The sequence below is a fragment of the Mobula hypostoma genome, chromosome 6, assembly GCF_963921235.1.
Source record: "Mobula hypostoma chromosome 6, sMobHyp1.1, whole genome shotgun sequence".
Lineage (NCBI taxonomy): Eukaryota > Metazoa > Chordata > Chondrichthyes > Myliobatiformes > Myliobatidae > Mobula > Mobula hypostoma.
The window spans coordinates 88,002,394-88,016,691 of record NC_086102.1 but is presented as its reverse complement, the minus strand read 5'-3'; the positions used below and the strand labels follow the sequence as shown (position 1 = coordinate 88,016,691).

General features: G+C 44.5%; 1 protein-coding gene across 1 annotated transcript in view; it reads right to left on the bottom strand.

Moving 5' to 3' along the window:
* tsc22d1 (TSC22 domain family, member 1) overlaps positions 1–8,882 on the bottom strand; it is a 228,525-nt gene extending 219,643 nt beyond the window's left edge. The window contains exon 1 of the mRNA XM_063051170.1: positions 6,222–8,882. Coding sequence (XP_062907240.1) covers positions 6,222–8,851 — 2,630 coding nt within the window. The 5' untranslated portion in view covers positions 8,852–8,882. The remainder of the gene's footprint in view (positions 1–6,221) is intronic.
* Positions 8,883–14,298: the final 5,416 nt, after the last annotated feature.

The window sequence follows — 14,298 nt, the reverse complement described above, 5'->3', positions numbered from 1 at the left end:
AAAACTTACGAATACGAATCATATCATACCAAAGAACTAAATGCTGCAGAGGAGAAATGCTTTAACTGTGAGTTATTATGAGTTGGAATGAACAGGTTGCAGAACCAGATTGAATAACCATTTTGAACGGAGAACAGTACAAGTAAATCAAAGGGGAAGGAATTACAGCTGTTTGGGGGAAAGATGTGCATAGTTTATGTTGCCTTCACAACCTCTGAACATCTTAAAGAATTGCAACCAATTAAGCACTTAATTTTAGTTGTAATGCAGAAAACATAACTAATTTGGAGAAAATAAATTTTGGAAAAAACAAGACATAATAGTGTCTAGGCATTGGTTTAAATATCTTTGCCTTTTCTCCTTCGCCAATTACTCCCCTGCCTTTTCTACAAAATAGTGCTATGCATCTTTATTGCTCAACTGAGGCAGCAATCACCTCCCTCACTTACTAGAGTGCAAGTCAATTCTCATGTTCTAAAGTCCCTAAAGTAGGACTTGAACCTGCACCATTCTGCTTTAGACAACAGTGCGGTCAACCAAATGCAGATAATAGTTCTTTCATAGAGAGGACAGAGACATAGTAGCCTGAATGCCCACTGTCTATTCAAATCATTCTACAATTAAATAAGTTCTTTAATCTTTCCAATTACTTTATTCCTTTGAGTTTATGTTTCTTGTATTAAACAGCATATAACAGATCCCAATTCAATTTATTTCTAATCTTTTCCATTAAAGTTTGGCTTAATTATTCTTGAAAGCATTAATTACTTCACTCTGCTGGAAAAATGATAGGCTAAGTTGATAAAGTTCAGTGTACAGGTATGAAATACACTTCACCCAATGCTACTTTCAAAGCCTCTCAAAAGAATTAACTTTGGCACCACATCTTTTGTCCATAACATGCTGTAGTTCAGTATCACCCACGACATAACATCAGATTTCCCATGTAATTAATATAATCAGGTCTTCCCTCCACCCTTCAAATGTAGCTTGTATTAAAAATCAGCCAAATGAGATATTTCAATTACAACACCTCCGCATACTTCAATTCTTAAACTCTGAGATCAATCAACATCCTTGTCTTCACCACAGCTAGTAACTGCTGGAGGTTGTTTGTCACACACAAGCTGAGCTTCCAACAAACCATATCCTCTCTAAAGATACTTGGATATTCCATACTTCATAAATCTGCCTCCTACACACAACCTTTTCTCAACTTCAGGACTTCCAAAATCCTACCACCAGTATCTTAGACTAGAAAAAATACCATCCACTGAAAACCTCAGCTTTCAGTCCTACAATCGCACCCAGTCACAGTTCCCCAATTTAAATTGTCCTGGTAAACACATCTTATCTCAACCTCACCCCATTAATCTCAATAACATCATCCCCCAGCCATTACTGAGTTCTCAACCTGTAGCTTCCTGTCCATTGCAAAATCCCTTCACCTCCTTGACAGTTGTATTGGACCATCTACTCTTGATTCCTTCACTCAAAGTCTCTTTCACTTAAGGGTGCCTTCCACTTTTAAATATCAAATATTTAGTTATCCGTGTTAATTACCTTCATCAGCTTCATATTTCCTAATCTCAGCTTTAAAATGAGCCTGGAAACATTGAAATCTTTGATGGTTGCAGAGTGTCAGATGACCTGTCTCCATGCTGTAGAACTATGGCTGTTATTAATGCATCCGCCATTAAGGACCTTCACCAATCAGGATATACCCTCTTCTCATTACTATCAGAGATGAAGCAGGGTAGCCTAAAGACCCACACTCAATGATTCTGAAATAGCTTCTAAACCTCCGTCATCAGATTTATAAACAGTCTGTGAACACCATCTTATAATTCCCTTTCTCCCAGCACCCCCACCACAACTATTCTTGTAATAGTAGTTTTGTGCCTTTGCTGCAAAACAAATTTCACATTATCCAAGTCAGTGACAATAAATCTGATTGAGTTGTTGTCCCCGTCCTCACCTAGTACATTTCCAACATTATTTATGTCCTCAAACGTTTAATTCATACAAACACTTTACACTTAGATGTAATGGATCTGTAGTCCTAAAAGCTACAGTAATGAGATATCACTACATGAGATGCTTGTCAGTGACTTTCCAGCTCCAGGACTTGCTTTATTAGATAGTCTAAGTTCTGCATTAAAATGCCCAAAATACCCTCCTGCTATACCAGTACACACATCTACAATTCAGACGGAAGGATACTTTTCATCACAATTTCAAATATACAAGCTATACAGAGCCCCTTACAGTTTAACTGCGTGACCACATTAAAAATCTACCAATCAGCTATATAGGACCCTGGTCAGACCCCACTTGGGAGTACTGTACTCAATTCTGGTTGCCTCACTGCAGGAAGGACGTGGAAACCATAGAAAGGGTGCAGAGGAGATTTATAAGGATGTTGCCTAAATCGGGGAGCATGCCTAATGAGAATAGGTTGAGTGAACTTGGCCTTTTCTCCTTGGAGCAACGAAGGATGAGAGGCGACCTGATAAAGGTATATAAGATAATGAGAGGCATTGATCATGTGGATAGTCAGAGGCTTTTTCCCAGGGCTGAAATGGCTAGCACGAGAGGGCATAGTTTTAAGGTACAGAGGAGATGTCAGGGGCAAGATTTTTTTTCTACACAGAGACTGGTGAATGCATGGAATGGGCTGCCAGCGACAGTGGTGGAGGCGGAAGCAATAGGGTCTTTTAAGAGACTCCTGGATGGCTACATGGAGCTTAGAAAAATAGAGGGCTATGGGTAAAGCCTAGTTCTAAGATAGGGACATGTTCAGCACAGCTTTGTGGGCCGAAGGGCCTGTATTGTGCTGTATGTTTTCTATGTTTCTAAACAGGGCACTACAAGGGGAAAATCACAACGCCAGCAGTATTTCTCAGGATTTGTAAAAGGGTCAAAAAATTTCGACCCTCAACAGACAAATGAGAATCAGTTGACTGAGAACTCCTTGCTGAAGAGATTTGGGTCACAACATATTTCATGTTCAGTTGTTTCCGTTGGAATGAGAATTATAGGAATGTAACCAATGTTCGCTACTCTATATAGAATACACATCTGATGGAATGCAAACTGGAAATCAAATGTTGATGTATAAATATTTCACATATCATCTCAAATCAAGGAAAAGTAGTTTTATCTCATTCTAATGTTCCAGCTTGAACAGCTTTTGCATTAAAGTGAAGAGCATGCACTCGAGTTAATATCATTGGAAGCACAAGCTTGGTGGGTCAAATACACTTCTGCATAACACTGGACTGCAACAGATATAGGGAACTGACAGAAATGTTCCTTCAATACAGTACATGGGTTTTATTTCTCCAAACCCTCAATTTCCTCGAGGGAAGCAAAGGCTGCATAAGACTTGATGCCTTCAATAGTTCAAAATACAAAATGTTTTTGTAAGCCAATTTCCTCCACTTCCACAACAGCAGCTTGTCAAAACCCACTGCACATATCCTAAGCCAAACCAAGTACATTCACGCATTACCTCTGTTTTCAGTAACCTATGTTGGCTCCAATTTGGAATTTGCATTTTAGATCCTTAAAATTATCACCAAATTCTCCAATTTTCCCCTACTTATCTAGAAATCTTTTCTCCTGACTAGTTCAGATGATTACCTGAAACCCACATACCTGTGCACCTTCTCAAAATCCTTTTTGCTCCTAACCATTTCCAAAAACAAACACAAACACAACCTATCATACTAGCTTCTGCCTTTCCAAAGGATTATCAATCCTTTAAAAACCTCTCAGACCGAATTATCAATCTCTTTCCAAAATTACAAATAACAAATATAAATCTCAATGAGCCACTTTCTGGAGATTTCAAGAACACAAGACTTCAAGAAATGTGTACTAGCAATAAGAAAAAAAATGGGTATAATGAATACTGTAGGCAGTAATACTGTGGTACACCATTTGAAGACAGTGTAAAATAAAATTAGGATTTGATAGATTCACCAACAAGTTGAGAGACTGGTGAAACAGGGGGACTAAGTAAATGAATTATTCACACATAGTAGAAACATCCAAAAATATTTTTTTAAATTCAGGAACATTAGGAAGATCAATGATATTTTAAAATATTTTCCTGAAGGAAAACTTTCAAGTTTTTTTTTACAAAAAGGTCAAAATTTTTGCCAAAGTTTACTGCAGAATGTCAAGCTAGACAACCTCTATTTCTACTCAGGGAAAAATGTTACATCAGAATGGCTCCTGCATTTCCCATCTTGTCAACAACTTTAGAAATGGGAATTCAGGACAGGGATGAAAGGCCAACTAATTTATTTTAAGACCCTGGTCCCTGTTTATGAACCTTTGTTATATATTTTAGTAAAATGGTCTCACAGTCTTCTGAATTCAAACAAGCATAATCTCTTCACCACAGGAATCAATCATGGAACAAGTCACAATAGACATTTAAGATCAACACAATTTTGAATCAAGATAGAAAGAGCCCAAGGAATAGTTTCATATATATTCAATGAAGGTTTATGGAGATGAAACAGAAGAGTGAAGTTGAAGAAATGGAGAACCAGCAAGCAGGTGAAAAGAAAAAGTGGTCAGAAACTCAGCTCTGTATCAAAACCACCACCAAGGCAGTGAAGAAAATGGTTCAAATTCAGATAATTATTTAGAATCAGAATCAAAACAAGGGAGCGTATATTGTTGCTCAAAGGATCAAAGCATGGAAATATTAGACTGATGGGAGAACTGGAATTTCTTAACCATTAGAATAGTCTTACATTAGTGCCCAGATGTCACTGCTGAAATATATTAACTTGACATATTACATCACAGCAGTGGACTCAAGTACACATTAAAAAGGGCTTCCATTATTAAATGTTAAGCAGAGCTAATGTATCCTAAATCTGAAAACTTACTGTAAAAAAAACCTCAAACTGTATTCTCTTGTGGGATACAATTTATGTTGGTGCAAATTTCTGCAGCCACCAACTGCTTCCTGTAATTTCCAAAGTTTAACTGAAAAGCATCACAAATGCAGCTGCATCTTTCCAGGAATAATATCGCAATAAAAATTGGAAATGGAACTTAGACAATGATGCTCCTGCCATAACACCAGAGAACAGTTAAAAATGTAGAAATTCATTGTTTAACTGGAGATAATCTTTCCTTGGTTCCATCGTCCACAGAATAGAAGCTAATGAAAAGACATGTTGATTTACAAGTGCATTCTTGTAATGAAATTAAATTTACAGTTTCACAATAAAACCTCGAGTCCCCACATAAACAGAATATGCTATTTCTTGCACATATTTTCTAAAGAAAATTTGCATTTCAAATGAAAATATTCTACATGCAGATTCATGTCTGCTTTGACTCAAAATTGTACTAGTCTTCAAAAACTGCATTAAACATTGCATTTTAAATTCCAATTCGGCTGAAATTTTCCTAAATTTAAAAAACAAAACAGGCATTTTTAAATAGAGATGGAAAAAGAATAGAAACTGGTAATTTATTAAAACACGACGAAAAAAAAGTTGCACTTGTATTGCAGGGGCTTTGAGATCACACTATCATTGACAGCCATCGTTTTATCCGAATCCATTAACCATCTGTTAAGCATTTGTACAAGCTTTGGCACAAGGCACCAGTTTTACACAAGCTCCATGCCAATCATCAATGCAAAGGAAGGAAGAACCAAGCCCCCTGATTAGAGCGCTATAGCTTACACTGTTCAACAGCAATGTAGGACAGGCAGGCCAAACATTGGGTGATTCAGTGTTCAGCTCATATTCTACATGGGTCAAATGACCCGAACTATTTTGATAAGTATTGTATCTGCAAAGTAAACCTTTCCTCTTTAAATCTCAATTTCATAACTAATGAATACTTAAAGAAGAGCTTCACAAACTACAGATTAAAAACAAAGCTGTCCTTCAAAATTACTAAATAAGTGATAAGGCCATCATCTTCCTTTGGGCAAGTTGAATTTAGTTAATATCAGATAACAGTGAGTAGTTTAAATACCTCTGAACAAAACAGGTGGGAAAACGCTGAACTCAGGGTAAAAACACATTAATGTCCAGAGCATGTGAAGTGTAGCTACCATTCACACGAAATGCACAAAACTAACACACCACAAGTCTTGGCAGGTGCACATACATGTAGTAAAGAGCATACATCATTTTCTTAAAGAACTCATAAGTTGTTGTGCCAAAACCTACTCTTACCTCTCGTCTTCACCATCCACAGGTTGCATGGACAGTGGCAATGTCTTTAAGGGTAGAAGTGACGCAGAAGCCGGTAGGTTGGCACTGCTGGCAATTTCCTGGACCAGAGCATTGGCTGCACTCAACACAGTTTCTCCAATAGCTACCTGATGTACATTAAGCACTGGTTGGTCTGCAGATGGGCCGGAATCTTCCACTGCTTTCAACAATGACTGGCCTGCAGCTTGGTACTGGCCAGAGACTGCTGCCAATTTCTGCAGCCCTCCTTGTACCATAGGGAGGCTCACATTTGTTGGATTGGATGGCTGGTTACCATTCTGCACAGAAGTCTGAGTGGTGGTTTGTTGCGGAACAGCACTTACGGGTGCAGTAGGTATACTGGTGGATACATTAGATCCAATACTGGGCAGGTTGGCAGTAACAGTAGATGGTGTAGAACTTATTCCAGTTATCTGTTGGTTGTTCACACTTTGAATAATATTCTCAACTCCTTGACTTTGAGGTTGTGTTAATAACTGCTGTTTCTGTGGCGCTGTAGGTACTTGCTGCACAAGCCCTGGCACACTGCCTGGCTGCTGTACCATTCCACCTTGCAAAGGCTGTACAATTTGCTGTGCTGAGGGAGGTGGAGGAGCAGTTGCTTGTAAGCCAGTCTGCGCTGACGGGTTTATAGATGAAGAGACAGACTGTTGTAACAATGACATTGTACTCCCTTGTTGACCTGCTACCAGTTGCCCGTTGGCAGGACCAGCAGGTGGCATCATTGCTGAAACGTGTCCCACAGGTTGACTTGGTGGCAGTCCAGAATGCACTTGTGCTAATACAGACTGCGCTTGGCCTGGCAGTGCTGCTGATCCAACTCCACTACTGCTCTGCTGCACAACTTGTGCAGGAGGCTGCATCTGAGAATGCTGCACGTATTCTGTAATGCCAGCAGTTGCATTTGACGACATAACATGCTGTGTTGATATTTGTGAAGCTGGCTGTGGCTGAGCATACGACAGTTGCTGAGGCTGGCCGACAGCTGGCAAGGTCTGTGAAGGTTGCTGCTGAGGGTATGGTAACTGCTGTGGAATTGGGGCTTGTGGAACACCAGTCACATTACTGATATTTGCTCTACCAGAAAGAGGCGTACTTGTCTTCTGCTGTGCGTGCATAACATCTTGTGAATGCAACTGAATTTGCGCGAGCTGCGGCTGAGAAGCACTTTGAGGCAAGGGGCCGCTACTGCTGAGATCAAGCTGCTGGTTGCACAATGCTTGAAAGGCCTGTTGCTGAGGTCCAGATGCCAGAGCTGGCTCTCCATTGCCAGCATTCTCAACATAATAACCTATTGCACTCAAAGTACTGCTCACCGAACTCCCTCCACTTGTGCTTTCCCGTTCCAGATTTGCATCAGCCGCTGCTTGCTTTACATTCTCCACTGTCCTGTTCATCGACAAGCTTTCGACCAGAACTGCAGCATTATCTTTGTCATAAAACTCCGTACAAACCCATCGGCCCTTCTTGAACGGCTCAGTGCTAGAATCCAGTTTCACAACTCTAAATCTAGAACTGCCAATTGCAGGCTGCTGGCTTCCTGTGGGCACCTGAGCTCCTGCTGCACTTGTGGAAGCTGCAGTACTAGTAGCCCCGACAACACTGGTAGTACCCCCAACAGCATTAGCAATGACATTACCACTAGTCCCACCAACACTGATGTTTACATTACTATTAATATTGCTCACTCCACTTACACTCCTGGTGTTTCCATTAGCTGGGGCGATATTGGATGTCAGCGGTGCAGAGGGGCCAACCGAGCTGTTCACCAATCCAGGAATGGATGCACTGATGCTATTTTTCTCAGTACTAGTAGCAACGTTTGCAAAAGGCGTTATTCCTCCTGCCGAAGGAGGGGTAGCAGCGGTGGCACCAACCAACCCGGACCCTGGCACCATCGCTGGGTGTAGGTGGTGGTGGTGATGGTGGTGGTGTAGCGGATGAGGGTGATGTAGGTGGTGTGGATGGAGACCGTGGATGCTGCCATTATACAAAGTTGTCTGATGCTGAGGCAGGCGAGGCTGATTCGGAGACAAGGCGCTGGGGGTCTCCGCATCCCCGACGTTGTTTAAAGTTTCTTCCGAGGAGCTACGCTCAGGCTCGTAGTCGGTGGCCCTGGAGACATCCAGGATCTCGGAGGAAGACAGGTCCTCGGTGTGAGACTCGTCCATGTCGTCGTAGCTCTCGGTGTCCTCGGCGATGCTGTTGTTGGAGCCGGCGTTATTCTGTGCCGGAGTCACGCTGGTAATTTGAAAGCCACTCTTCTTCTTAATCTGGGCCCCGGCCACAGACACCGGCCCCGGCGGTGCAGTAGAAGGATGGAGGCTGAGGCTCTGCGGCGGATGCGGCGCGGCCGGAGGCGGCACCGACCCGGGGTTGGGCCCGCCACTGGGACCGGAGCCCGGCACCACGGCGGCTGAGCGCAGGTTACCCGGCATTTCGTCCGGGTGCGGGCGTCCGGCTGCGACACCCATCAGGCCTCCGAGCGTGGCCGAGGAGGAGGCGGCGGCGCCGGCCGCGCTGCTGCTCCGCCGAGGGTAGAGCGGCTGCGCCATCTTCCTGTCCGCCGTGCTCTCCGACTGCTGCATCATCGCATTTAAAATTAAAAGGAAAAAAACCCCTTCCCTCCCTCCCTCCCTCCCTCCCCTGACTCGCACACTATCACCACCAAACTTCCCCCCTCCTCCCAGCCCGGCCGACTGCGGCAAACCAGCCCGCTCCGAGCGGGGAACCCGCGGCTTTCAGCTGAGTCTGACCCACCTTCCGGGCGGGCGGGCGGGCAAGCGGCCGGCCGGCGTCTGCTCAACCCTCCTCCCCCCTCCTTCGCAACTCAAAGGAGACGCCTCCTCCACCTCTCCTGCCGCCGGCTCATTTAAACGGGCCGCTGGGGGAGGAGAGGCGGGCTGGGAAGGAAGATGGTGGTGCCGGGTTGCGCGGGGCGGGGGGTGTGGAGTGAGGAATACGGCCACCGGCCTTTCAATCACAGGTAACAGAAGCGGAACACCCTCACCCCTCCACCCGCTCGCTAGCCCGGCGCTGATTCGGCTGCAGCTGCAGCATCGCAGGCCCAGGTCCGGCTGCTGGGAGCGAGGGGGTGGTGCTGACCTTTTCACTGCATCATTCAAAACTGACTGTGGGTGTGATGGGTATTGGATGCGGAGGGAGGGAGGGCTGCCGCCCGTTCTCGGGGCCGGGGTCGGGGTTGCTAAGGACAGGCTGCGACTCGCGGGCTCCCCGTCTCTACTATTTTCCCACTCACACAGTCTCTGTCACTGGAAAGCTGAGCAAGATGGCGACCGCGCAGGCGCACCGCTTCCCTTCCCTCGCCCGCCCCGCCGTCCAGGCAGACATAAAGCCCGTCTGGAAACCAGGCGGGGACGCCCGAGTTCCGACGGAAACTGCCGAACGCTCCGCTCCGGGATCCGACGGAAACTACCGAACGCTCCGCTCCGAGATCCGACGGAAACTGCCGAACGCTCCGCTCCGAGAACCGTCGGAAATGACCGAGCGACTCTCCGCCACCACCACCCCAATATTTCATTATCCGAGGATTGCCGAGTGGATGTCGAAAATGACCGAAGTAAGAAAACCTGCACGTCTGCCAGGAACGGAAAGGACGAGTTTCCGTCATGGCTTTGGTCACTATGAAGGGTTGTATGGTGAATCAGGCACTTCTGAAAGTTTATCCGCCAGTATAATATAGAGTCTGCAACAAACTAGTTCGCACACAGTCTATTCCGGAGCAACAGCGGGAATATGGTAGTAACCAGTTGATCTATCTTTGTAGATTTACCAGAATATTGGGCGAGAGCTGGGGCTTTCTTGGGAGGTGGAGGGAAGGCTTAAATGATGTGTTTATTATTATGAATGACCTAAACAGAGTAGTTAAGAAGAAGAAGGGTACAAAAACCGGGGGTGAGGTTCAAACGTGTAAGATAAAGTCACGAAAGAATGGAGTCTGGGGAACACACAGTGTGCTGGAGGAACTCAATGCGTCAGGCAGCATCTGCGGAGGGAGATGAACAGTCAACGTTTCAGTTCGAGACCCAGTGCGTTCATGCAGCTTCTTGCGTTGCGCTAGATTTTAAATAATTGGAAGAGGATTAGAATTTCCCTGAGAAGGTAACAAATCACTGGAAAGCTGTGTCTGCAACCCTGGGGGAGGGTGGATTATTAAGTATAAAACGTGTATATTTTATGTATTCAGTTATTGAGATACAGCATGGAACAGGCTCGCACAATTTAATCCTAGCGTAATCAGGGAAATTTACAGTGACCAACAGCTACATCTTTGGGTGGGAGGAAACCAGAGCCCCTGGAGGAAACCCGCGTGGTCACGGGGAGAAGGTACAAACTAATTACAGGCAGCCGTGGGAATTGAACGGGGGTCGCCTGCACTGTGAAGCGTTGTGCTGACCACTATGCTACCTATGGCTGAGTAGTTGGGAGAACGTGGAATTGGGGGTGATGAGGATCTAGCACAGAAGAAGGTTTAAGGCCAGCATTGATCAGGCATGATCATACTGAACAGTGGGGCAGGCTTGAGGGGCTGATGACCTACTCCAGCTTCAATCCTTCTGTTCTTGTATTAGAGAGGAGACGAGCAGCTTTTTTTTTCCACTCAGAAGCTTTTAGCATTTATGTCATTTAGCATGAAAGCCTCATTACGCCTGACTGGCTGGTGTACTTGAGCAGTGGCCTTCTGGGTGCAGTGCTGGAAAGCAAGGCTGGATTCAGTGGCTGTGGACATGATGGGCCGAGTAGCCACTCTCTGTGATTCCATTCTAAAGGACTGTGGAGGGCCATGCGCTCGGGAAAACCAAGGCAGTCTCTAGAGTAGGTTACATGGTCAGCATAACATTGTGGGCTGAAGGGCCTGTAATGTGCTGTCGATTTCTATGTTCTAAAGTCTCTGGTTATAACTTGTGACCAGGCGAGCAGAGAGTACAGCTGCATTTAAAATAAGAATTAGATGCTGATTCGGGCATCCGGCTCTTCGAGCCTGCAGCACCGTTCATGAAGCTTAGCCAAGGACTTGAGTCACAGGACTATTTTCCTGCAACGCTCCTTCATGGCTTCCTTAATATCCAGAAATCTGTTTTGACTGAACTCAGTGACTGAGTCTCCACAGCCTTCTGAGGTAGAGAATCCCTAAAAATTCTTTCACTCACAGCCTGTGAGTGAAGGAATCTCTCCTCATCTCATCCTAACTGGCCTACCCCGTATTCCGAGACTGTAACCCCTAGATGTAGACTTCCCAGCCCAGGGAGGCAGCCTTCCTGCGTCACCATGTAAAACACTGTTAGAATATAGTACATTTCCATGAAATCACATCACATTTTTTTAAACTCAAGGGAACACATGCCTCATCGGTTAAATCTCTGCTCAAATGGGAAACTTGCCTTTCCTGAAACCAGTCTGGTGAATTTTTGATCCTCTCGCTCATCAGCAAGTAGATAAGGAAATGAAAACTGTACCGAATATTCAGGGAGCAATCTCAGCAAGGCCCTATGTCATTGCAGTACAACATCTTTACTGCATCTATTCAAATCCTTTCAAGTAAAGGACAAAGATAGCTTGCAATAAAGGATAAATCCTCTTGTAAGACCAAAATGGGACAGTGGGATCATTTGGGTGAACTCACACCTCCGTGTGACATGTGTGGGCGCAGTGAATTTACAGATAATGCAACTACCTCCCAACCCTGTGCCTTGGGTTTGACCCTGACCTCCAGCTCCCCTTGGTGTCTGCTCATATCCCATGTCCATATCGGGTTTCCCACCAGAGCTGCAGTTTCCTCTCCCATTCCAAAGTCCTGTGTGTTGTAGGTTTATTGACTATTGTAAAGTGCCCCTCGTGTAGGTGCCTTGTGGGAATATCAAGTAGTTGTTAATGGAAAAGTATGATAGAATAGACTTCAGGGAAATAAAAGGGAATGTTATATCTGTGTCTCTTCTGCTGGTCATAAATCTTATTAGTTTGACAAATGTGTTCAACAGTTTTGTATCCCTTGAAAGGGTTGCAATCAGATACTCTCATTGGTCACCTAACATTTCCTTGATGGCAGGAACTCCTGGGGACTGATAGAGGAGCATTTCAAATTTGATAACTATCCCCACAACTGAATGAGTCAAAACTCGTTATGTAAAATTTGTTCCCCATTTAAAAAATGAAGCAAATAGTCATCTAAGCATTTCACACTCAGATGAGTCACTCCCCATCTCTGCACCTTGCTCCTTTAGCCATTGCAATGATTATTCTTCTAAAATATTTGGCTATCAATTGCTTTAAGATGTCCTGAGGTGAAGTAATGATAGATACATGAAAAGTTTTTAATGACTGGCATTTCTGTTAATGTTGAAGATATCAACACAAATCGGCCAGAATTATGATTTCGTTCTCAGTGCTGGTATTCTCCATGATATGATAGCAGGGAATGAGGCCATTCATTCCACTGATTATGTAAGGGCAATCCAGCTAACCCACTTCCCGCCCATTCCCCATCTTTGGCACACGCCCCTAACTCTCTGTACTCTGCATCGACAACTGCTTTGTTCCCTTGTGCAGAACTCATCAGTTTCATCACTTTTGCCATCAAATTCCACCCTATTCTCAAATTCACCTGGAATATTTCGGACACTTCTCTCCCTTATCTGGATCTCGGTCTCCATCTCAAGAGATAGGCTATTAACTGATACTGTATCTAAAGTAAATATACGGAGGCTCACAGCAATCTTTATTACCACCCTGTTTCCTGTAAGGACTCTATCCCCTTCTCCCAGTTTCTCTGTCTTTGCCCGAGGTGTTCTCAAGAAGAGACATTCCATTCTGAGACTTTTGAAATGTCCTCCTTCAAGAAATGTCATTTCACCTGTGCCATAGTTGATGGAGTCCTCATATGCATTTCCTATTTGCTGCACATCTGCTTTCACCCTCCCACCCCAAGACAGAACAGAGAGAGAGTTCCCCTTGCCCTCACCTTTCACCTCACTAATCTTTCCATCCAACATTTCATCCTTTGCCATTTTCATCAGCTGGAACAACCACATCTTCCCCTTTTCCTCCACTTTATACCCACGGCAGGACTACTCTGTCCATGATCCACTCTTCCCTTCTAATCCGCCCTCCCTGTCCCCTAGCACTTACTCTGTAGCCTTGGAAGTTGCAACACTGGTCCCTACACCTTACCCAGGGACCTAAATAATTCCTTCCAGGTGAGTTGAAGATGCACATGTATCTCCTTGAAAGTCACCTATTCCATTTGATGCTGCCAAGGTAGCCTCCGCTACATTGACAAGACCAACTGCAAACTAAGCAACCACTTTGCAGAGCGCCTGTGCTCTGTCCACAATGGCCATCCAGAGCTTCCAGATGCGTGCCGTTTCAACTCTCCCTCCCATTCCCACACCAACCTACCTGTTTGTCCTCGAGCTTCTCCACTGCCACAGTGAGGCCAAACACAAACCTGAAGAACAGCACTTCAGATTATGCTTGGGTAGCCTATGAGCCAATGTTTTAAACATTGAATTTTCCAGTTTCAGTTAACCCACTTCCCATATCCTCCTCTCCCACTCCAAGAATTCCACTCCACCCACTCGGTTCCTGCAGCATTTCATTTTTTGCTACAGATTCCAGCATTTGCAGTCTCTTGTCTCCAGCATGAGGTTTTCCATTCATGAGGGCACTGGAGGCTCAAACTTCAAAATGCTGATCAATAGATTACTGTATATTAAGGGCGTTAATCAAAAACTGTTGACAAACCTGGAGGTATGTCATCAGCTGAGGGCTAGATCTGTGACATTTATGTCTGGTGACCCAGGTCTCTACAAGAAAACCAGGAATGACTTGCAGAGGGCTATTTCAAGAGCAAAGAGACAATTCCAAGTGAGGCTGGAGGTGACATTGGATGCACGTCAACTCTGGTGGGGTTCCTGGGATATTACTTCCTACAAAGCGAAACCCAGTAGCATGAATAGCAGCAATCCTTCACTACCAGATGAGCTCAATGCCTTCTATGCCCGGTTTGAAAGGGAGAATA